The 21680-nt window shown below is 46.0% G+C and overlaps 2 protein-coding genes across 5 annotated transcripts in view; both read right to left on the bottom strand.

Annotated features, from left to right (window-relative positions):
- Baz1b (bromodomain adjacent to zinc finger domain 1B) overlaps nt 1-2978 on the bottom strand; it is an 81887-nt gene extending 78909 nt beyond the window's left edge. For all 3 annotated transcript variants that reach the window (XM_046422833.2, XM_046422832.2, XM_046422830.2), the window contains exon 1: nt 2847-2978. In XM_046422833.2, coding sequence (XP_046278789.1) covers nt 2847-2953 — 107 coding nt within the window. In that variant the 5' untranslated portion in view covers nt 2954-2978. The remainder of the gene's footprint in view (nt 1-2846) is intronic.
- Nucleotides 2979-5699: 2721 nt separating this feature from the next.
- Nucleotides 5700-21680, bottom strand: part of Bcl7b (BAF chromatin remodeling complex subunit BCL7B) — a 35897-nt gene continuing 19916 nt past the window's right edge. The window contains exons 3-7 of one of the 2 annotated variants that reach the window (XR_006846822.1): nt 16309-16405; nt 14207-14377; nt 13033-13112; nt 6426-6573; nt 5700-5959 (exon numbers count right to left, since the gene is read on the bottom strand). Coding sequence is in view for 1 of the 2 variants with exons in the window: in XM_046422834.1 (XP_046278790.1) it covers nt 12684-12776; nt 13033-13112; nt 14207-14377; nt 16309-16405 (441 nt within the window). In the remaining variant the exon portion in view is untranslated. Of the gene's footprint in view, nt 5960-6425; nt 6574-11787; nt 12777-13032; nt 13113-14206; nt 14378-16308; nt 16406-21680 lie in introns of those variants that run through there. The other variant, XM_046422834.1, reaches the window with a different exon arrangement.

The following is a 21680-nucleotide window of genomic DNA, read 5'->3' as shown; positions in this document are numbered from 1 at the left end:
AATCAACAGAACAAAAATACTAATTTAGAGCAAGCTGTTTGTAGCTTCAGTTCCTGCTTAAAATCTAGCTTCATTACAGTCAATGTATCATCAGCCTACTGTCAAATAATCACATCAAGAACTGCTCCGAAAAATTTCACATTCTTCAACTAAGATGTAGTGTCTTGCCTGTGGTACTACCCTGGGAAGTAAAATCATAAATTCAAATCCATAATATAATCAACATAATCAATATAACACCCAGTCATTACATATATAAATTATTTACAACTTTTTTTAGTGAAGATGTACACTGTACCTTCAAGAACATACTAACTCACAGCTTTAAGTCAGTAAAATACCATATAAATTTTCTGGAGTACATATGCAATTAAAAGGTGAGTATTAAAGGTTGAGCACAGTGGTGCATGCCTATAATCCCAGCAGCTCAGGAGGGGGAGGCAAGAGGATCCAGAGTTCAAAGCCAGCCTCAGCAATTTAGCGGGGCGCTGAGCAACTCAGTGAGACCCGGTCTCTAATAAAATACAAAAACAGGGCTAGGGGATGTGGCTCAGTGGTCGAGTGCCCCTGAGTTGAATCCCTGATGCCCCCACCCCCGGCAAAAAGTGAGTATTAAGAGAAAATTAAAATATTGAATACTATTAAAAATATAACCATAAATATAAATTAAGAATAACAACAGTTCAAATGCAGTTGTTACTCAACCATGTATTTGTTCTCCTCTATGAAACCACTAATAGCCTAATAAAGAAATATGCCAACCTGCCAACCATACAGTACAATTGTTCAAAACCCATCCTCAAAGTGTTTCCACTTGTAGACATTCCCAAGAGAGCAATTTATCCCCTAAATCTAATGCTCTTAAAGAACTCCTTTGTTAAAAGAGTTCTAAATGCTTGTATGGGAAATAAAAAATGAAGAATGCTTACAAAATACATAATATTTAACATTACAGTTTCTAATTATCATCAAAAAGTCTTTTTTCATTTACATATACACATACAGATATATACATGTATATATTTCAATGATTTCATTGAGTGACATGAAAAGCCTTTGTTGCCAGTCCTAATTTAGCTATCCATGGCCCTTTTCACCTAACTCACTACCTCTTCGACTTGGAATTTAACTCCTCCCTAAGCATGTCTCTCTGTCTCTCTCTCCCTCTTCTCTTTTTTTCTGATGGCACTGGGGATTGAAAAAAGGACTAGGGATGTAGCTCAATGGTAGGGAAAACAGCTGAGGCTGTGAGTTCAATTCCCAGCACCGAAAGAGGAAAAATATAAAAAGGAGTGGCATTTCTCCTTCTCTCAAAATACTTAGAAGGGACTAGGCAGGAAGAACACTGGATTATAATCCTGACATCATTTACAGAGCGTGTGACCTTTAACAAGTCATCCTCAACTCTTTGGGCCCACTTGGCAAACCAGGCAAGGCTCCACCATCTCCAAAATTAGTTTCTGCTCCATAATATTATACGTATATTTCATCAAAAGAATTCTTATTGCCCAGACTCACTTTCCAAGTCTCTTTGTGTGTAAACACCCAACATTCACAAACTGCACTCACAAACAAGAATGAGATTATCCTACCAAGTACATTAACGCAAAGATCAAGGAGAAATTAAAGGGGGGGCTCACCTGGACACTTGCTCCAATGCTGCCACACACAAAATAAGAAATCTAGTCTTTCCAAAGAGTAGGCCTGGTGGCGCAGGTCTGTAACCCCAAAGGTTCAAGAGGCTGAGACAGAAGGATTGCAAATTCAAAGCCACTCTCAGCAATTTAACAAGGCCCTAATCCATGTAGCAAGACCCTGTCTCAAAATTAAAAATATAAAAGGGCTGGAGAGTTGGCTTAGTGGTTAAACACATCTGTGGGTTCAATCTCTGGTACCAAAAAAAAAAAAAAAAAGACGAGGGCTGATAAAACTAGGGATACGTGAAAGCTTGATTCAGAAATCTTCTTTTAAGATGTAAACTTTAAAATGATAGATCTAGCATCCATATTAAGAAAAAAAAAAAAGTAAAATAAAAGCCATCCACCAGGGCTGGGGATGCTGGCTCAGTGGTGTGGCGCTCGGCAGCGCGCGAGGCCCTGGGTTCCATCCCCAGCATCGCACAGCCTTTAAAGTAAAATGAAAACTCTGAAAGCCCAGGCTCGCGACAGAGCTCTCCGAACAAACGAGCAGAGAGCCTCGGCTTCCCATCTACAACAGCAGCCTCGTGTTCCCAACACAACGCAAACCCTTTAAGTACGTCTCCACATTTTCATCTTATTAAAAAAGCAAACACCAATTTCAAATCTTGAGAATTCCCAACCTCCGTCTTCCGAGGGAAGGGGAGGGCCGGGGCTGCGGGAACGGCTTTCCTCCCGCCTCCCCGGCAGGTCTGGAAATGCACCCGGGTCCTGCGCCCGTGGTGCTGTCAGCTCAGCCCGGCCCCAGGTCCGCTCGAGCCCCGGCGCCCCCGCAGGGCTGGGGACTCGGCCGGCGCCAGCCGGATCACGAGGCTGCGCGGGTGCAAGATTTCTAAAACTTGAACTGACGACTTCATTTAAATTAAAAAAAAAAAAAAAAAGCGCCAAGCCAGTCCCGCTTTCCGGCGCTCCGGGCCTAAGGCCAGGCGGAGCGGACAGGAGGTGCGCTCGCAGTCGCCGGGCCCGGGGACAAAGTGAGCGGCCCCGCCGCGGCAGCCAGCGGCCCGCTCGCGGGCCCCGGAGCGGCGGGCCGAGCCGAAGCGCGGGCCCGCGGCGGCCGGGCGCGCTGACAGCTGCCCCCAGCGCGGCGCCGAGCCCCCCGACCGCCCCGCGCCCGCCCGGTCCGCGGCGCCGGCTGGAAAAGGATACTCCCGGGTGCGGAAGGCCTCCTGCGTGTGCGCGATGGTGAAGAGCGGCTCCTCCCCGGGAAGCGGCTTCGCCAGAGGGAAGGGCTTGCGGCCCAGCAGCGGCGCCATCGCGGCGGCGGCGGTCCTCCCGGCCCGCGGCGCAGCACTAGGCCCCGCGGCCCCGCGCGAGCGCTGGCTCCCGGCGGTGGGGGAGGGGAGGGGTGAGAGGGCGGCGCGAACTCCCGCTCCCTCACTGCCGGCGCGGCCGCGCGAGCGCCATGGGGAGCCACGCAAGGGCGCAGAGCTCCTACGCGAAGCGCTGCGCGTATCGGCAGCCCACCCCGGCCAACCTTCGCCACGGATCCCCACTGCCGGCAGTCACGACTCCTCCTCAGCGGCACCGGAGGAAATTATTGAAAAATGGCGGGAGATTCCCCTCCTCCCCCCGCCCGGCCAGCGCACACACTAACTTGCTCCCCTGTGGCGCCGATAGCGAATGCTCCAATAGGCGGACAGCTGGTCAGCGCTCACTACCTATTGGCTCGGAGCAGCTGCCGCTCTGCGTCTGGGTCCCGCCCCGCTGCCCCTGCTGCGTAGTTGGGTTGCAGCGCACTAGAGGGCAGTCTGAAGAGGTGAAAGGTCACGTTATGTAAGCGCTGGCGACAGGCTCACGGGCCACCAGCGGCGGAGTTAAATGTGGGGGACTGCGGGAACCGAAAGGCTGCGAATTAAAGGAGGGTCAGGCCAGTGAAGCTCCTACACACATACAGACATTGCGCCATCTGTCACCGACGGCGACATCGACATCCGGGCACCACTGTCCGTGTGGTGCGCCGGAGGGGGGAGGGGGGAGCTCGCAGCCAGGGGCTTTGTCTTTCCACTTGTGCTCCGCCCCCTTCTTAAAGGCGCCGCTCTGGGCCACGCCCGGGAATGCTTGGGTGGGGTTGGACTTCGAGGAGGTGTTGGCGGGAATCGCTCCTGAGACCTTCCCCACGTAGAGGTGCTGCCCAAGCACGGCTTGAGCCCCAGCCTTGCTCACCCCAAAGTTAACTTGTGGACGAGAGTGTGGTTGAGATAGTATTCCGTTTGTTCCTAGGCGAGGCTTGTTGGAAAGGGTAACATAGGAGGGTCTTCGGAATGAGAAGTTAAAGGATATCTCAGAATACGTGCATTCATCCATCAGATGTGTTCACCATCACCCAACGATGTTCCTGGCGCCGTGCTGTATGCTCTCGGGGGGAAAAAAAAAACAAGAGGAGAGACTGCCCTAAAAATATAACAGACGCAAAAAATCAAGAGTTCTGTGATAAGTGCGCAGCGAGAAAGCGGCCGACTGCTGGAGGGCGCGGAGCCTGAGCGGCTGCAGCCGGCACCCACAGAGTCCAGAATCTGGACAGAACAACCAGAAACGCGCTGATTAAATCCTCTCCTTATTAAATGGCCTTTCTTAGTTCAAAGATTTTTCAGTGGCCCCAGGGTACACTTCTCAGCCTGTTGTTCAACAGGGCTACGTTGCTAGGTCCCTGAATGTGGCCTGCCATTGCCAGACCCTTGTCTCCTTTTCTTCTCATTTCAAGAGAATCTGGGGGCTGGGGATGTGGCTCAGTACTAGAGCCCTCGCGTAGCATGTGTGAGGCACTGGGTTCCATTCTCAGCACCGTATATAAGTAAGTTTAATTAAAGGACAATAACAGCGAAAACCTGGGGGCAGGGGTAGGCGGTAGCTCAGTTGGTAGAGCACTTGCCTGATATGCTTGAAGCCCTCGATTTGATCCCCAGAATTGCAAGAAAAAAAGTAAAATTTTCCCACCAAATTCTTGGTCAGAGGCCACCTGATCACTAATGAAGACTCCTCTGATCACCTAGGGAGAAGGGAGCCCATTTTCCTTCAGGAGCCATGTCTTTTTTCTTTTTTCAGTGGTCAATGGACTTTTATTTATATGTGGTGCTGAGAATCAAACCCAGGTGATCCTACACTGAGTTATAACCCCAGCCACGTAGTCATTTCTTTGAAGATGAGTGGGAGAAGTCTTCTCAGAGGATATGGCATGGAATTGCGAAAAGAGAAAAAAATTCTCGAGACAGAGAAATGAGGGCCAAACATTCTAGGCCAAGAGAACAGCAGGCTGAAGACCATGAAAACTTCTGTACATCAGACTGGGTCAGGTGGTCAAGGCATGGGGGCGCAGGCCTGTAATCGCCACAACTGGGAAAGTTGAGGCGGGAGGATCACAAGTTCAACATCAGCCTCAGTAACTTGAAGCCTTAAGAGACCCTGTCTTAAAAAGGGCTGGGGATGTGGTTCAGTGGTTAAGCACCCCTAGGTTCAATCCTGTTAGAAATACTGCAAGCAACCAAACATGCTCAGAAGTGGATGGGTAAGGTGTTTGCTCCTGCTAGAAGGGTGTCTGCAGAAACCTGGCTAGCGAGCCGGCAGGGGTAGGCAGGCCAACCACTTTTATTACTGCCCTTTGCCCTGTTTGGAGGAGCTTGGGTACAATAAACCTGATTAGCTAATTTTAAAATTGGGGGGATCAAAGTGAAGGGCTATAATCAAAATGGCTACAATTGGGTCCAATTACGGCTGTATTCTGAAAATGGAGCACTGGACTGTCATTTCTCACAAATCCCCAGTACCAAGGAAAGAAAAGAATCCAATAAGATTGGCAGAGGAATCGGTCATCCTGGCCACTGTGTTGGTTGAACTGGAGTGACCACTTAGAATGGAATTGCAGTTGGGTGGCAGTGATACTAAGGGCTTAAGTGGAACAAGATTAGTGGAGCTCGATAACAGGACAGACCTCAGCAGGAACAGATACCCAACAGCAGACTTCAAGCAGACAGACTAAAGACTCCACAAACATTAAGAAACAAATGATGGAAATTTTTTTATATTTCAAAAACACATCTAGGCTAGAGGTGTAATCAGTAGTAGAGTACTTGTCTCACAGCAAGAACAAAAAACAAATCTATGACACACAAGAACTGGGCATCTAGGCATCAAAGTCATTTTAGCACTTGGAACTGCTATGGACCGCAGTCCACTCCAGTGCTGGAGAGGCAGGGTTCTACATACGTGGAAGTCAAGGATGAGCTCCAGGCGCTGGACAGCCATCTAGAACACATCTGGAAGCTCTGAGGAAAGTGGTAGTAGAGGGTGAGACTTGCTGAGCAGAACCCATTTGAGTCTCTGCCCTATTAGTTCATTCAAATAGTGGGGGAGAAAACCCATGGAAGCTTGGTGGGTTTTATTTCTACTGATTGCCCCTGGTTGAATTGTGGCTGCAGACCTCAAGAAAGAGGTGGAGGCTGAGACTCAGACTTATTTCTACTGATTACTTCCATCTCTCTCTTGAGTTCTGCAGCCACAGGTCAACCAGGGAATGTCAAATGTACCTGCTTAAATTCTTGAACTATTTCCCCTTCCTACCATCCTGATAGGGTCCCTCCTACATTCTTTTGTCATTACTGTAATAACTGCTCTATTTTTTTATGATACTGGGGATTGAAGCCAGTGATGCTCTACCATCGATTACATCCCTATCCCTTTTTAAATCTTTATTTTGCAATAATAGGGTCTCGCTAAGTTGCCCAGACTGACCTTGAATTTTGGATCCTCCTGCTCAGCCTCTCAGGTGGCTGGGATTACAGGTGTGAGCCACCATGCCAACTCTGATGTCATATGTTCTGCTTTCATATGTTCTAAGTTGCATTAAAATGATGTCTTAGTCGGTAAAATATACATAGTTCTAAAAAGAAACATAAACATAGTTCAAAAACATATCATAGTTTTACATGAAGCAGCCCAGAAGCAACCTCCCCTGCCTGCTGTCTGCTCCACCAGACTTCCATTTTTAACTCATTAAGCTGTTTCCTCTGGTATTTACCTCCACATTTCCTTTTTGTTTTGTTTTGTTTGGTTTGGTTTGGTTTGGTTTGTACTGGGGATTGAACCCAGGGGCATTTTACTACTGAGCTACATCCCCAGCCCTTCTTATTTTTTAAGACAGGGTCTCACTAAGTTGCTGAGGCTGGCCTTGAACTTGTGATCCTTCTATCTCAGCCTCCCAAATGGCTGGAATTACAAGTGTGGGCCACCATGCCCAACCTTACCTCCACATTTCTAAATAACAAATATTTTGCTATTTTATGCACTTGTTTTACAGCACTGGGGAGTGGGTCCAGAGCCAAGCATGTAGCCTATGACTGGGTTATATACATGCCCAGCCCAGTTTCCAGTTTCAAATATTGTTGAATTTTTTCCATGGAAGATGAAGACTTAGTCCTCTGTTAAACAAAAATTGTGGGAGGCCGTTATTTTACACTGAATTTCTTCACCAGACTCCAACAGATCAGACCAAGCCAGAATGGAGTCACCTCATTTCCAAATTTTAAAACAGATAAGTCCCAATTTGACCAGTTTTTCCTGGAAACATCATATTTCAATCCACCTGAGTCAAAGTAAAAAGGAAGTCCCTTGTGCTTTAACCCTCACAAAGAAGTAACCTGATGTTAATCAATCAGCTTTTTTTCCCCCCTATAATCGTTTTCTTGTACCTATCTTATAAAATCAGTGTTCTGCTTTTGCCCAACGGAGACTCTTTTTTCTGTTGGTACTGGACATCGAATCCAGGGTGCTTTGCCACTGAACTATATCCCCATCCCTTTTTAAGACAGGGTCTTGCTAAATAGCTGAGGCTGTCCTCAAACTTTTGATCCTCCTGTCTCAGCCTCCCAAGTCACTGAGCCACCCATGCCTGGCTGCTCTTGCCCAATGTGAGCTTTCATTCTATTTTGTAGGATGGAGGCCTTCCTGCTTCATGAATAAATTTGTTATTTTGGTCTTTGCCATCTGTTATATTCTCCCCAACACCACACATGTATACAAACATATCACCGAAATTATATTATGATCAGTTAAACCAATGGGCAGTATATAAACTTATGATTATGTGCGATTCACAGATGATTCACATCATGGACTGATTACATTTTCTTTCTTATTTTGTTTCCTGTATTGCGTCCATCTTTCTCACTGTATTTCACCTTTTTCACTTTCATACTATCACTGCTCTATCCTCAGACTGACAGGACTATACAACTCCTCTCAACAAGTACAGACACAACTGGGCGCAGTGGCACACACCTGTAATCTCAGTGGCTCCAGAGGCTGAGGCAGGAGGAGTGCAAGTCAAAGCCAGCCTCAGCAAAAGTGAGGTGCTAAGCAACTCAGTGAGACCCTGTCTCTAAATAAAATACAAAATAGGGCTAGGGATGGGGCTCAGTGGTTGAGTGGCCCTGAGTTCAATCCCTGGTACTAAAAAAAAAAAAAAAAAAAGACAAACACACCATGTGAATATCCTTCCAGTTGTTCTCCGGTTCCCATCTCCTCCCTCTCCACAGTATCCCACCACTCCCAATGGTTGGCTCCCTAAGGCCAATGGAGTAAAACCAATCCTGGCCTGATCTGCACAGAGCTCCAAAATCTGTCCTTAGTCTACTTCCTTTTTTTAATTTTTATTTTTTCTTCATTAGCAAAGTCTAGGTTTATTTAGGTTGCTAAATATTCCCTGCTGAAAAGGATGCAGAGCTCCCTGGGAAAATGAATGGGGCTGGCAATGTCCAAAGTGAGTCTTTTAACATCCTGTACCCAAAAGTAAGGAATTGCTCGAATCATGAGGACATGTTCAAAGGGCACAGGAGACGGCATAGAGGGACTCTAATTGGCCAAAGCTGGAACAAGGGAGACATTAAAAAATAAAAAGATTGTGTGTGGTGGTGCACCCAGAAACTCAGGAGGCCACGGGGGAGGACCACAAGTCAAGGCCAGCTTGGGGAACTTACTGAGACCCTGTCTTGAAATAAAAAGGACTGGGGATGTAGCTCAGTGGTAGAGCCCCCTGGGCACAACCCACAGTGCCAGATGCAAATACTGGAGACTGATTTATAAAGGACAGCATGTATTTCCTCACAGCTGTGGAGGCTAGGGAGGCCGAAATGGAGGTGGGCAGCTTTGATTTTCGTTGGCTCAGGCCTGCTCTCTGCTTCCACGGTGGCCACTGGGTGCTGCACTGACCAGAAAGGAGGGCTGTGTCCTCGGTAGCACAGGCAGAATGGTGTGAGGCCTCCTTATAACAGTCTTTGCCTCACTAACCAGGAAGGGACCTTTGTGGCCTCATCACCTCTGAAAAGCTCTGTCCCACTGAACATGTGCCTGTGCCCTTTCCAGCCTTCAGTTGCTGTCCATCTTCAGTGCTCCCCACATTCAGTGCACTGTTAGGCAGGCTCAGGTCATTGAAATGTGCATTAAGGACAGGGCCTACCACTGCCCAGAGGGAACTGACACGTTGTTCATGAAGAACTTGTGGCTCAGCCCTTGACTTTGTCTTCTTTCTTCTCATCTTCCCAATTCTTATCAATTTCAAGATGGTGGTGGAGGCCACTAGCCTGAATTTCAATGATAAAAGTGGAAGTCAGTGAAAGAGAAGGGTTTCCATAGTATCTTTTCCATCGTCCTACATGTTCCTTTGTAGGCTCTCTCTACTTTGGAATCTAGAACGCTGTGTCTGTTGTGGTCCCACACAGAGGGACTGGCCCCTGATGGATGGAATTCCTGACTTCCTACTTTCCCAGCTCTAGCATCAGGACATGCAGTCTCCATGAATGTCAGCTGCTAATTCCCCTTGCTATTTTTCACTCCTGCTTATCCTTGTCTGGACATTTTACTTCCTAACTGTTTTTCATTTGTAGAAACTGTATGGGTTCCTTGGCCAGGCATGGTAGCACACACATGTAATCCCAGGAGGCTGAAGCAGGAGGATCACAAGTTCAAAGCCAGCCTGAGCAACTGTGAGGCGCTAAGCAACTCAGTGAGACCCTGTCTCTAAATAAAAAATACAAAATAAGGCTGGAGATGTAACTCAGTGGTCAAGTGCCCTTGAGTTCAATCCTCAGTACCCATTCCCCATACAAAAAAGAAATTGTATAGGTTCCTTCTCAAATCTGCCTGGTCATTTTTTCGTCTCTTATTCATTGTACTTTCAATACTTTCCTTTGTTTAAACACACGAAGGCCATCTTGGGCTGAAGACAGAGCTCAGTGGTAGAGTGCTTGTCAAACATGCGTACAGCCCTGGGTTCATCCCCAATACACACACACACACACACACACACACACACACACACCACCTTATTTCAGGTACCACACACAAGAGTTTCAGGATCTGACACTCTTTCGACAACCTAATAGTGTTAACATTTTTAGAAGAGCTCGCACTCTCTCCTTCTCTCCCCCTCCCTCCCCTTGCTTTTGCTTTGCTGGGTTCTCTTTTCTCCTCCTCCTCATCACTTATGGTGGGAGACTATGTGGTGGGGACTGACAATGCATTTATACAACCTTGTCCCTCTGCTTTTTCTTTGTAGTGGGGATTGAGCCCAGGGGTGCCTGACCACTGAGTCACATCCCCAGCCCTCTTCATGTTTTGAGACAGGGTGTCCCTAACTTGCAGTCCTCCTGCCTCGGCCTCCTGTGTTGCTGGGATCACAGCCACATCCCCAGGATGCTAGGCGCTCCTTCCTTCTCCAAACGATGGTGGCACAACATGATATGCGATGGGGTTGAAAACTGAACATTTTTCTCCTGGACGGCTTTCAAACCTGCAATAGGACACATCCATCCATCCATCTGTCCCACACTGGAGGGCTCTAAATAATCTTTAAGGAAAAGACAGGAGGACTTAGTCTCGGTCTTGATTCCCATAGGATCAAACCTCTCTTTCTTCTACTATGCCTCTTTTCTTCTGGGAAATGAAAACCCAAAATTTAAATAAATAAATAATTAAAAAAAAAAAAAACTTTTAAAGATAATAGGCAGTAGAACTCTGTGTTCTGGTTTCATCATGATACCTGGAGCCCCTATGAGAAATGAGAGGAACTGCTTCAGACAATACTCAAATTCTTGGAACATGGAGAATGTAGAATTCTTTCCAACCATGACTCTCTGGTTTTCCTTTGGAATCAGAACAAGAAAGAACTCATGGTCAGAGGGCAGATTTGTGGTTGCCCAGGGCTGGAGGGAGGGGAAAAATGGAGTGCTTATTATTGGTTAGGAGGTCTCTGGGGTAATGACAAACTTCTGGGCTGGACAGTGACGGTGGCCGCACAGCATCAAGGATATAGTTAGCACCGTTGGACTGCACGCGCTGGGAGAGCTGAAAGTGGGCTGGAGACAACGGAGCCCAGCGTGAGCACAGCTCGCTCATGCAGGACACACACAGAGTACATGTCACTGGGCATGGTGGCACATGCCTATGATCCCAGCTACCTGGGAGGCTAAGGCACGATAGCAAGTTAAAGGCCAGCCCTGGTAATTCAGCAAGACCCTGTCTCAAAATAAAAGAGCTGGCAATGTGGCTCAGAGGCAAAATGCTCCAGATTAAATCCCAGTTTACGTCTCTTTGTGTCCCTCCCTCTTGAGCATGTGCGTGCCTCTTTGTGTATTTTACCAGAATTCTTTTGGTACCAGGGATGATTGAACCCAGGGATGCTTAACCACTGAGCCACATCCTCAGTCCTTTTTTTGGAGACAGGGTCTCACTAAGTAACTTAGGGCCTTGTGAGTTGCTGAGGCTGGCTTTGAACCTATGATCTTCCTCCTTAGCCTCCCAAATCACTGGGATTACAGGTGTGCACCACTGTGCATAGCTATCTTACAATTAAAAAAGTAAAATAACGAACTCACAAATCCCTCCTACGTACATGTGGCTGTGGAAAACACGCCCACTATAGTTGTATTCCCTGTGCACAGGGAAAAAGGTACAATTCCCACTCCATGCCAACTCTGACGATTCTCTCAGAAAGTGCACCCTGGAAGCAAGACACCAACAGGGCTAGCCCAGCACCTGACCACCATGCTACCAGCCCTGCCCCCACCACCTACAAGAACAAGTACAGATTCAAACAAGACGTATTTCAAATAGTTTAATTTTAAAAATATTCTATTCAGTGCTAAAATATGTCTTCACTTGCTGTTGTCCATTTTCATTTTCTTAAACTTTTTTGAAACAAAAAATAAAATCACAAAGTTCAATTAAACATGCAGATTTCAAAGAAAAAGGGACTTCCTAGAAAGTGTGAGCTGAAGTACTGTGGGGGTGGGTACTGCTGTCAGACCTCAGATCCCTGCTAGGTAAAGTGTGGCAGGAGGCAGGGGAAGCTGGAACGAAATGAACAGGTACAGAGAAAGCTGTGTGCATGTGTGCGTTGGTGTGCGCGCGTGCGCGTGTGTGTGTGTGTTGGGGGAAGAGGGCAGTTCCAGAGGGGCACAGGACTGTCAGCAGCTAGAGAGCCCAGGAGAGGCAGGAAATGTATATGGACTTTCTGCCCTTCCTTCCTGCCCTCCCGTGTCTCTACCCAGTCCTTCTCCAACAGCAGCCTACAGGGCCCTAGCCCTGTGGGAAAGTCCATGAATCTACAGTCTCCATTCAAGTTCAAGTAACTTAGGCACTCTCCTCTCCAGAGGGTACCTTCCACATCTCTTTCTCTTCAAAGAAGCGCAGCAGCTCAGTCCAGAGGTTCTGGAGCAGAGAATGCTTCCTGGTGGTGACAGATGAACCTTGGGATGGCTGATACTCCAGCTTACTTGGGGTGCAAAACGACATGAGTGCTCCCCTTCTCAGAGCAAACAGACATAGGTGCCAGGGACGGGAAGATGATGCTCCAACCCCAAGTCCAGCCCAGAAGGCTCCCAAGTGCAGACTCTGGACCCCGGTGCTTGCCCTTACCCCAGCAACACGGCATGGCCAGAACCAGAATGCAATAAATAGAGGCAGGGGCCAGGAGGCGAGGGCTCTGGGACAGTGCTAGCTTTCGGATGCTGTCTGCGGCACTGGGGGTTGGTCCACACAGAAGCGTTTCAGGGGCGGGGCACCTGAGTCTTCCTCTTCCTCTGCAATCTAGGAGCAGCAAGAATACCAAGTGACAGGGCCATCCCTCTCACCAAACCTGCCCATAAACCTGCATTACAACCCCAACACTCACCTTGACCTCCTGGCAGACGACTCACCTCTTGCCCTGCCTTACTACTGGAGACACCAGCTCCCTGGCTGCCTTTGCCCCTTCCATAGCATGTGCCAAGCTAGCAACCCAGCTGCTGGTCGGCTGTCTTTATTTTTTCCCTTAGAAATATGAAAAGCCAAAGGGACACCTCACCTGTGTCTCTAGTGGGACTGGCTCTTCCTTTGTGAGGGTGGGAGGTTCATCAGCAACTTCGGAAGCAGGCAGGGAGGGCTCTGAAAGAACAGCAAGGTCAGCCCGAGGGCAGCAGAGCTCAAGGGGGCATCTCAGCCTCAAGCTGGCAGGGGATTTCCTATGATATAGGTAGAGAGGGGGGAAGAACACCAGCCGGAAAGCAAATGTGCAAGGTCTCACTGGGCCAGGTCTGGGGGGAGGGGGCAGCCACTGAGGGTAGTAAAGTATGGCTATGTCACAGAGGGCCACCACCAGTGCTGGCTGGGGAGCCTGGTCCCTCCTTGGACACCTGCAACACACACAGTAGCTCATCCTGCCACTCGCCAGCTGCAACGTCACAATCCTAACTCAGCCTCCTGGTCTTATGAGAGCTGCCTTGGGGTCAGACAGAAGGTACAAGGCAGGAGGAAGTACAGTTGAGTCTTAGCTGCACTTGGCACTTTCCAGAGGGAGAAACTCCATTCTGAGGCCTGATGTTAAGGGGTCACAGAACAGAAGAAGCTGATGGGGGCCAAAGACATGCACAGGTGCTTGCATCTTGTTAGCAGGACACAGGGCAAAGAGCAGAAACTCTGACATTGGAAGGACCTAAACCTACATCCAGATCCTCCAGTTACTAGCTCTGTGCTCCTGGACACAGATTTAACCTTTCTAAGTCTCCACCTTCCTCAACTGTGAAATGGAGACAGTAGCTGCTATCTTGTAAGGTTTTTGAGAGGATCATGCCAGGAATCAAATGCCAAAAGCTCATTACACAGAGCCCAGCATGCAACTGTACTTCCTATTCTCTTCAGTTTGTGAAGGGATAAAATACAGTCATTCCTGAGTGGTTACCAAATAGCTGGATGCTGCCAGGCTCTGAGGTTCACACTCTGTTTTTTTTTTTTTGGTACCAGGGATTGAACTCAGGGGCACTCAACCACTGAGCCACATCCCCAGCCCTATTTTTTTTTTTTTCCTCCCAACAGTACTAGGCATTGAAATTTTCAATCCTCCTGCCTCAGTCTCTTGAGTGGCTGGATTACAGGCGTGCACCCTGCACTGGGTTTCTTTAACCTCTAATCCAAAGAAGAGAAACGTCAAGTCCAGAGGTAAAGACCCTCCCTGATGCTCATCCTGGGTCACCCCAACTCACCCTCGAGGATCTCCTGGCCCAGAGTAGGGGGCTGGGAGTCATCAGTGCGGAAGTCGGAGGTGTGTGCTGGACTCAGGGACTCACTCTGCTGGGGACTTGGGCTCGAGCTAGTGCTGCTGTCCACCTTGAGCTGACAGACGTCAGACACAGAACTCTGGTTGCTGTTTTCATCTGAAAATCAAACAGCAAAGGCAACAACTGGGGTGGGCATTTTCCTCAAGAGGAGCTCAGTTCAGAGCTTAGGACCTGGCATCTCCATGAGCAGCCACGGACACCATGGATACAATGAGCACTGCTGAAGACACCCCCTGAAAAGGTGGACCCACGTGGGTTTCTATGCACAGCAAATTATCTGCCGTCTAAGTTGATTAACGTATTTTCTGTTTCATAACCTATTATCATAAGCATCAGATGCAGCACAAATCTTTTAACTTCAAGAAGGATTTACACTTTGGGAAGGTCAAGTTATGCTCATTTAATGGCTGGCTTCCTTACTGATACCACTTACAACTTGGACCTGGCGTTTTCTCACTGACAAAGAACAAAGGGCAGAGTTGCACCAGTGGTCAGTGCTTCCCAATTTTTCACACTACACAGAAAATGATACGATCTGGCACTCTTGGGTGGCATCTGGAGGTGGTCACTCAGGTCCTTCAGCTACCTGGTTGCCCCAGGGATGAGGAGCCACTACCGGGGAGCTTTGTTTGAACACTGTGAACCACCATCTAATTTAAAACCCTGGGTGTCCACAGCTCCCCTCCCCGCCCCTCCTGCAGCCAGTCACCAAACCAGATGTCATCTCCTCTCAGAGGTCACCTGTGCTTGCTCCTTCCTTTTCTGCTGCTCTTTTCAGGGCTCAATATCTCTGGCATGGCTTTCTGTGACAGCCACCTACCTGTCCTGCCGTTGGTCTCACACATTCACACCACTGTCTGCGTGATCTTTCCAAACCCTTGGATGGGTCCCAGCTGCCTGAAGAATGATTTCACGCTCCACTGCTCCACTGCTTCTTAGGGCAGATGTAAGACAGTCCTATCCCAACCTCCAAAGTCCTTTCTGCTCTCTGGCCTTGATGCCTGTTCTTCCTCCACTCCCACCCTTGGCTCCACCTAGCTACTGCTGACCGAAGAACGGTTCCGCTCATGGCACCTGTGCCAGGTGCTGTGTGTGCCGTGCCTTCCTCTCCCTGGCTCCCTCGGGGGAAATCCCAACCCTCTTTCGATGCTGCTGTTGGTCCCTGTGCACCCTGCAGCCCACAGAGATGGCCAGACTAAGGAATGGAACCCCTGTGTCTCCCAAGGCTTTACAGTTACTGAACTCCACCCAGAGCTGGAGGCCCCTTGCCTGCATTCTCCTCCTTGTTTACTCTGACTTTGGTCAGGTGAGGGAGGGTGGGAGGGGAAACTGCAGGCTGGGCTGGTGCCAGGTCTAGTTTTGAAGGCAAAGTCCTAAGCCCACCCTTGTCTTCATACCTATAGAGACCGCTATGTCTCACGCTAAAACAGAAGTGATGTTTATCATAAAAAGACTGAAGCTCTGTCCCCATGAGAGTCAACAGGCTCTCTTCTCTGAGCATCAGTTTCCTTAAATAGGGATGATAACAACTGTCTGGTCTAGATCACAGGCTGATAGAAGGATAAAAGATGAGAAACTCAAGTGAAAGGGTTCTGTCAACAATGACTGCCCCGTAGGTGTCAAGGGATGAGAAGGGGAGGACATGGCTGCAGGTCAGCCCAGGCAGGGCTGGCTTTGGTGATCTATACTAAGGCACCACAGTAAAACACACGCCCTGGGGCTGGAGATGTAGCTCCCAAAAAGTAAAAAAAAAAAGAGAAAGAAAATTTTAGTTCTTTAAAAAATAAAATAAAATACACTGACTCAGAAAAACAGGCCCTGATAGGAGTCTGTCAGCTACTAGTCATCCTGTAGCTTTAGACCCCTAACCTTGGCTCTCATGTGCCAGCTGCCCACCTCTGCCCTGCAGGGCTAGGTGTGATCTCAAGGAAGACCCAGGCAAACCCCAGCACTGCTCTTCTCAGAGCTCCTCCTCACTCACCTCCATTCTCTATTTCCTGCAAAGAAGACACACAGAGGCAACTCACCTTGGAACTCGAGGAGGAGAGAGGAGTTGGCTGAGGCATCAGAGGGAAAACCATTAGGTTCCCGAGCTGTTGAACTGTTCGACTTTGACTTTTCTTTCTACAAAAGAAAAAAAGAAAAATATGAAGGAGCTAAACCAGAGACCTGTGGAGAGGACAAAGGTGCTATCTGGGAGTCCCCAGAGGTCAGGATTAGGACTGAAGAGGAATAACCGGGTGGGCGAGAACCAAGGAGGCTGGGATAACGGAAGCCAGGGCAAGGCCTCTCCTTGAGCCTCAGCATCTCCATCTGTGAGGCGAACCTTCTAGCATGAGTAAGCTGAACGAAAATGAGAGGCAGACACTTCTTCTTCTCCTGGAGCTCCCTATGGTTCTCTTCTCCTGCCCTGATCAAGATGCTCCACCCAGCCCAGTGTGGTGACACACACCTGTAATCCCAGCAACTCAGGAGGCTGAGGCAGGAGGATGAAGAGTTCAAAGCCAGCCTCAGCAACTTAGCGAGGCCCTAAACAACCCAGAGAGGCCCTGTCTCTAAATAAAGAATACAAAAGAGCTGGAGATGTGGCTCAGTGGTAAAGCACCTCTGGGCCCAATCTCCAGTACCAAAAAAAACAAAAAAGCTGCTTCACCCAACCCTTCCTGGTGTGATGGGTGAGAAACACAAAACAGTCCTTTGAATAGATTCCTGTTTTAGTAGCACAGAAGGAAAAAAGGTGAGAGGAGAATGGACCTCTGGAAGCACAAGAGGGGTCACTATATATGCAACACAGGCAGCACAGGACAGGGGTCCCTGCTGGCTCTGTGGCTAACTGATCATCCTCGTCTATTCAACATGATCACCCCAGCCTGCCTTTATAGTTCCTTCAAGCAGTCTAGGTAAGTGCTAGCATAGGAGAAAAAGCCGAGGGTGAACAAACTAATCAATCTAAGCATTTGCAAGTGAAAGCATTTTTTTTAATACTTTGTTTTAGTTGTAGCTGGATACAATATCTTTATTTTTATTTTTATGTGTTGCTGAGGATCAAACCAAGTGCCCCGCATGTGCTGGGCAAGTGCTCTACCGCTGAGCCACAACCCCAGCCCCTGCAAGTGAAAGCATTCTAAAAGCCCAAAGCTTAAATCTGGGTAAGTCTCAAGTTTACCAGTTCGCACCTTTTTGGAGGCTGGAAGAGTACTGAAGATTGAATCCGGGGATACTTTACCACTGAGCTACATTCCAGTCCTTTTTATTTTATTTTGAGACAGGATCTCACAAAGTTGTTGAGGCTGGTCTCATACTTGCAATCCTTCTGCCTCAGCCTCCAGAGTTGCTGGGTTTACAGGTGTGCACCCAGCTGGTTTTACATTTTTTTTAATTTAAATATTGATTTTTTAGTTATAGGTAGACACAATATATTTTATTTTATTTTTATGTGGTGCTGAGGACCGAACCCAGGGCCTCACACATGATCTACCTCTGAGCCACAACCCCAGCCCTGGTTTTACATTTTTTAAATCAAATTTTTCATTTATATTTTGATCTTTGGTGCTGGGGATTAAACCCAGGGCCTCAAGCATACTTGGCAAGTACACTATAAATGAGTTACAAACCCAGCACTTTTTATCTGATTTTGAGACAGGGTCTCACTAAATTGCCCAAGCTGGCTTTGAATTTGTGACCCTCCTGACTCTCAAGCCTCCCAAATCAATGGGATTACAGGTGTGTATCCCACATTATATCGCTCCACTTTCTAAAAGGATAAGGCAGGCTTGGAGTGTAGAACCCTTATCTAGCTCGGAGGCCCTGGGTTCAATCCCCAGCACCATAAAATAAACAAACAAAAAATAGGAGCATGTGGGGACATACTGGTACACTAGCACCCACAGCAACATTTGGCTTTACCATAGTTTTTTTGTTCTTTCATTTATCTTTATTTTAATGATTCTGTGTTCACATACAGTATGTATTCACTCCATTAAATCATGAAAATAGAGAAAAATCACCTCCATGATTAGAGACAACCCATACGTTTGTATGAAAAAGGAGCACAATATAGAATTAGAACAGGCTTATCTTCCCCCACTCACTATACATTTCCCTAGGTCACTAAATAACCTTTTATAATATCTTCTTAACAATTATAAGGCTTTACAAGATTCAGTGCAGAATAACTTACTTAGTTTTCTACAATATGATCTTTAGTTTGCTGGAGATTTTTAAATGTTATAAATAATGCAACTTGCAATGCTATAGAAGTAACTGTGAAGCTGGGCACAGCGTTGCACACCTGTAATCCCAGCTAATTGGGAGGCTGAGGCAGGACTACAGGTTCAAGGCCAGCCTCAGCAACTTGAGATCCTATCTCAAAGATTAAAAAAAAAAAAAAAAAGATGGGGATATAGCTGGAGATATAGCTCAGCAGTGGTAGAGTCTTCCTGGGTTCAATTCCCAGTACCACAAAAAGAAAAAAATGACCACGAACACTTCATGATTAGCTCCCAAAGATAACTTCCTAGAGATAAAATTTATGGATCAGGGCTGGGGACATGGCTCAAGCGGTAGCACGCTCGCCTGGCATGCGTGTGGCCCGGGTTCGATCCTCAGCACCACATACAAACAAAGATGTTGTGTCTGCCGAAAACTGAAAAATAAATACATAAACTGAAAATGAAAGGTTGGGAAAAATCATATCACTCATATGGACCTCGGAAGCAAGCAGGAGTGTCCATACTCATATCAAATAAAATAGACTTCAAGCCAAAGTTAATCAAAAGGGATAAAGAAGGACACTACATACTGCTCAAGGGAACCATACACCAACAAGACATAACAATCATAAATATATATGCCCCAAACAATGGTGCAGCTATGTTCATCAAACAAACTCTTCTCAAGTTCAAGAGTCAAATAGACCACAATACAATAATTAAGGGAGACTTCAACACATCTCTCTCACCTCTGGACAGATCTTCCAAACAAAAGTTGAAAAAAGAAACTATAGAACTCAATAATACAATTAATAACCTAGACTTAATTGACATATATAGAATATACCACCCAACATCAAGCAGTTACACTTTTTTCTCAGCAGCACATGGATCCTTCTCAAAAATAGACCATATATTATGTCACAGGGCAACTCTTAGAAATTATAAAGGAGTAGAGATAATACCATGCATCCTATCTGCTCATAATGGAATGAAACCAGAAATCAATGATAAAAAAAGGAAGGAAAAATCCTGCATCACTTGGAAAATGAACAATATGTTACTGAATGATCAATGGGTTACAGAAGACATCAAGGAAGAAATTAAAAAATTCTTAGAGATAAATGAAAACACAGACACAACATATTGGAATCTATGGGACACAATGAAAGCAGTTCTAAGAGGAAAATTCATTGCTTGGAGTTCATTCCTTAAAAAAAAGAAAAAAACAACAAATAAATGATCTCACACTTCATCTCAAAACCCTAGAAAAAAGAAGAGCAAAACAACAGCAAAAGTAGTAGAAGGCAAGAAATAATTAAAATCAGAGCTGAAATCAATGAAATTGAAACAAAAGAAACAATTGAAAAAATTGACAAAACTAAAAATTGGTTCTTTGAAAAAATAAATAAGATTGACAGATCCTTAGCCATGCTAACGAAGAGGAGAGAGAACTCAAATTACTAGCATACGGGATGAAAAAGGCAATATCACAACAGACACTACAGAAATACAGAAGACAATTAGAAATTATTTTGAATCCTTATACTCCAATAAAATAGAAGATAGTGAAGGCATCGATAAATTTCTTAAGACATATGATCTGCCCAGATTGAGTCAGGAGGATATACCCAACCTAAACAGACCAATATCAATTGAGGAAATAGAAGAAGCCATCAAAAGACTACCAACTAAGAAAAGCCCAGGACAGGATGGGTATACAGCAGAGTTTTACAAAACCTTTAAAGAAGAACTAATACCAATACTTTTCAAGCTATTTCAGGAAATAAAAAAAGAGGGAGAACTTCCAAATTCATTCTATGAGGCCAACATCACCCTGATTCCTAAACCAGACAAAGACACTTCAAAGAAAGAAAACTACAGACCAATATCTCTAATGAACATAGATGCAAAAATCCTCAATAAAATTCTGGCAAATCGGATACAGAAACATATCAAAAAGATCGTACATCATGATCAAGTAGGATTCATCCCTGGGATGCAAGGCTGGTTCAATATACGAAAATCAATAAATGTTATTCACCACATCAATAGATTTAAAGATAAGAACCATATGATCATCTTGATAGATGCAGAAAAAGCATTCTACAAAGTTCAGCATCCCTTTATGTTCAAAACACTAGAAAAACTAGGGATAACAGGAACATACCTCAATATTGTAAAAGCTATCTATGCAAAGCCTCGGGCTAGCATCATTCTGAACAAAGAAAAATTGAAGGCATTCTCTCTAAAATCTGGAACAAGACAGGGATGCCATCTCTCACCACTTCTGTTCAACATAGTTCTTGAAACACTGGCCAGAGCAATTAGACAAAAGAAATTAAAGGCATAAAAATAGGAAAAGAAGAACTTAAATTATCACTATTTGCGGACGACATGATTCTATACCTAGCAGACCCCCTAAAAGGTCTACAAAGAAACTACTAGAGCTAATAAATGAATTCAGCAAAGTGGCAGGATATAATCAACACGCATAAATCAAAGGCATTCCTGTATATCAGCGACAAATCTTCTGAAATGGAAATGAGGACAATCACCCCATTCACAATATCCTCAAAAAAATAAAATACTTGGGAATCAACCTAACAAAGAGGTGAAAGATTTATACAATGAAAATTACAGAACCCTAAAGAGAGAAATAGAAGATCTTAGAAGATGGAAAAATATACCCTGTTCATGGATAGGCAGAACTAACATCATCAAAATGGCGATATTACCAAAAGTTCTCTATAGGTTTAATGCAATGCCAATCAAAATCCCAACGGCATTTCTTGTAGAAATAGATAAAGCAATCATGAAATTCATATGGAAAAATAAAAGACCCAGAATAGCAAAAGCAATTCTAAGCAGGAAGAGTGAATCAGGCGGTATAGTGATACCAGATTTCAAACTATACTACAGAGCAATAGTAACAAAAACAGCATGGTACTGGTACCAAAACAGGCGGGTGGACCAATGGTACAGAATAGAGGACACAGAGACCAATCCACAAAATTACAACTATCTTATATTTGACAAAGGGGCTAAAAGCATGCAATGGAGGAAGGACAGCATCTTCAACAAATGGTGCTGGGAAAACTGGAAATCCATATGCAACAAAATGAATCTGAATCCCTTTCTCTTGCCATGCACAAAAGTTAACTCAAAATGGATCAAGGAGCTTGATA

This window comes from Marmota monax, unplaced genomic scaffold (assembly GCF_021218885.2).
Source record: "Marmota monax isolate L192 unplaced genomic scaffold, Marmota_monax_Labrador192_F-V1.1 WCK01_AAM20220418_F8-fsc00237, whole genome shotgun sequence".
Lineage (NCBI taxonomy): Eukaryota > Metazoa > Chordata > Mammalia > Rodentia > Sciuridae > Marmota > Marmota monax.
The sequence above is the reverse complement of the archived record's forward strand: the minus strand, read 5'-3'. Positions and strand labels throughout refer to the sequence as shown.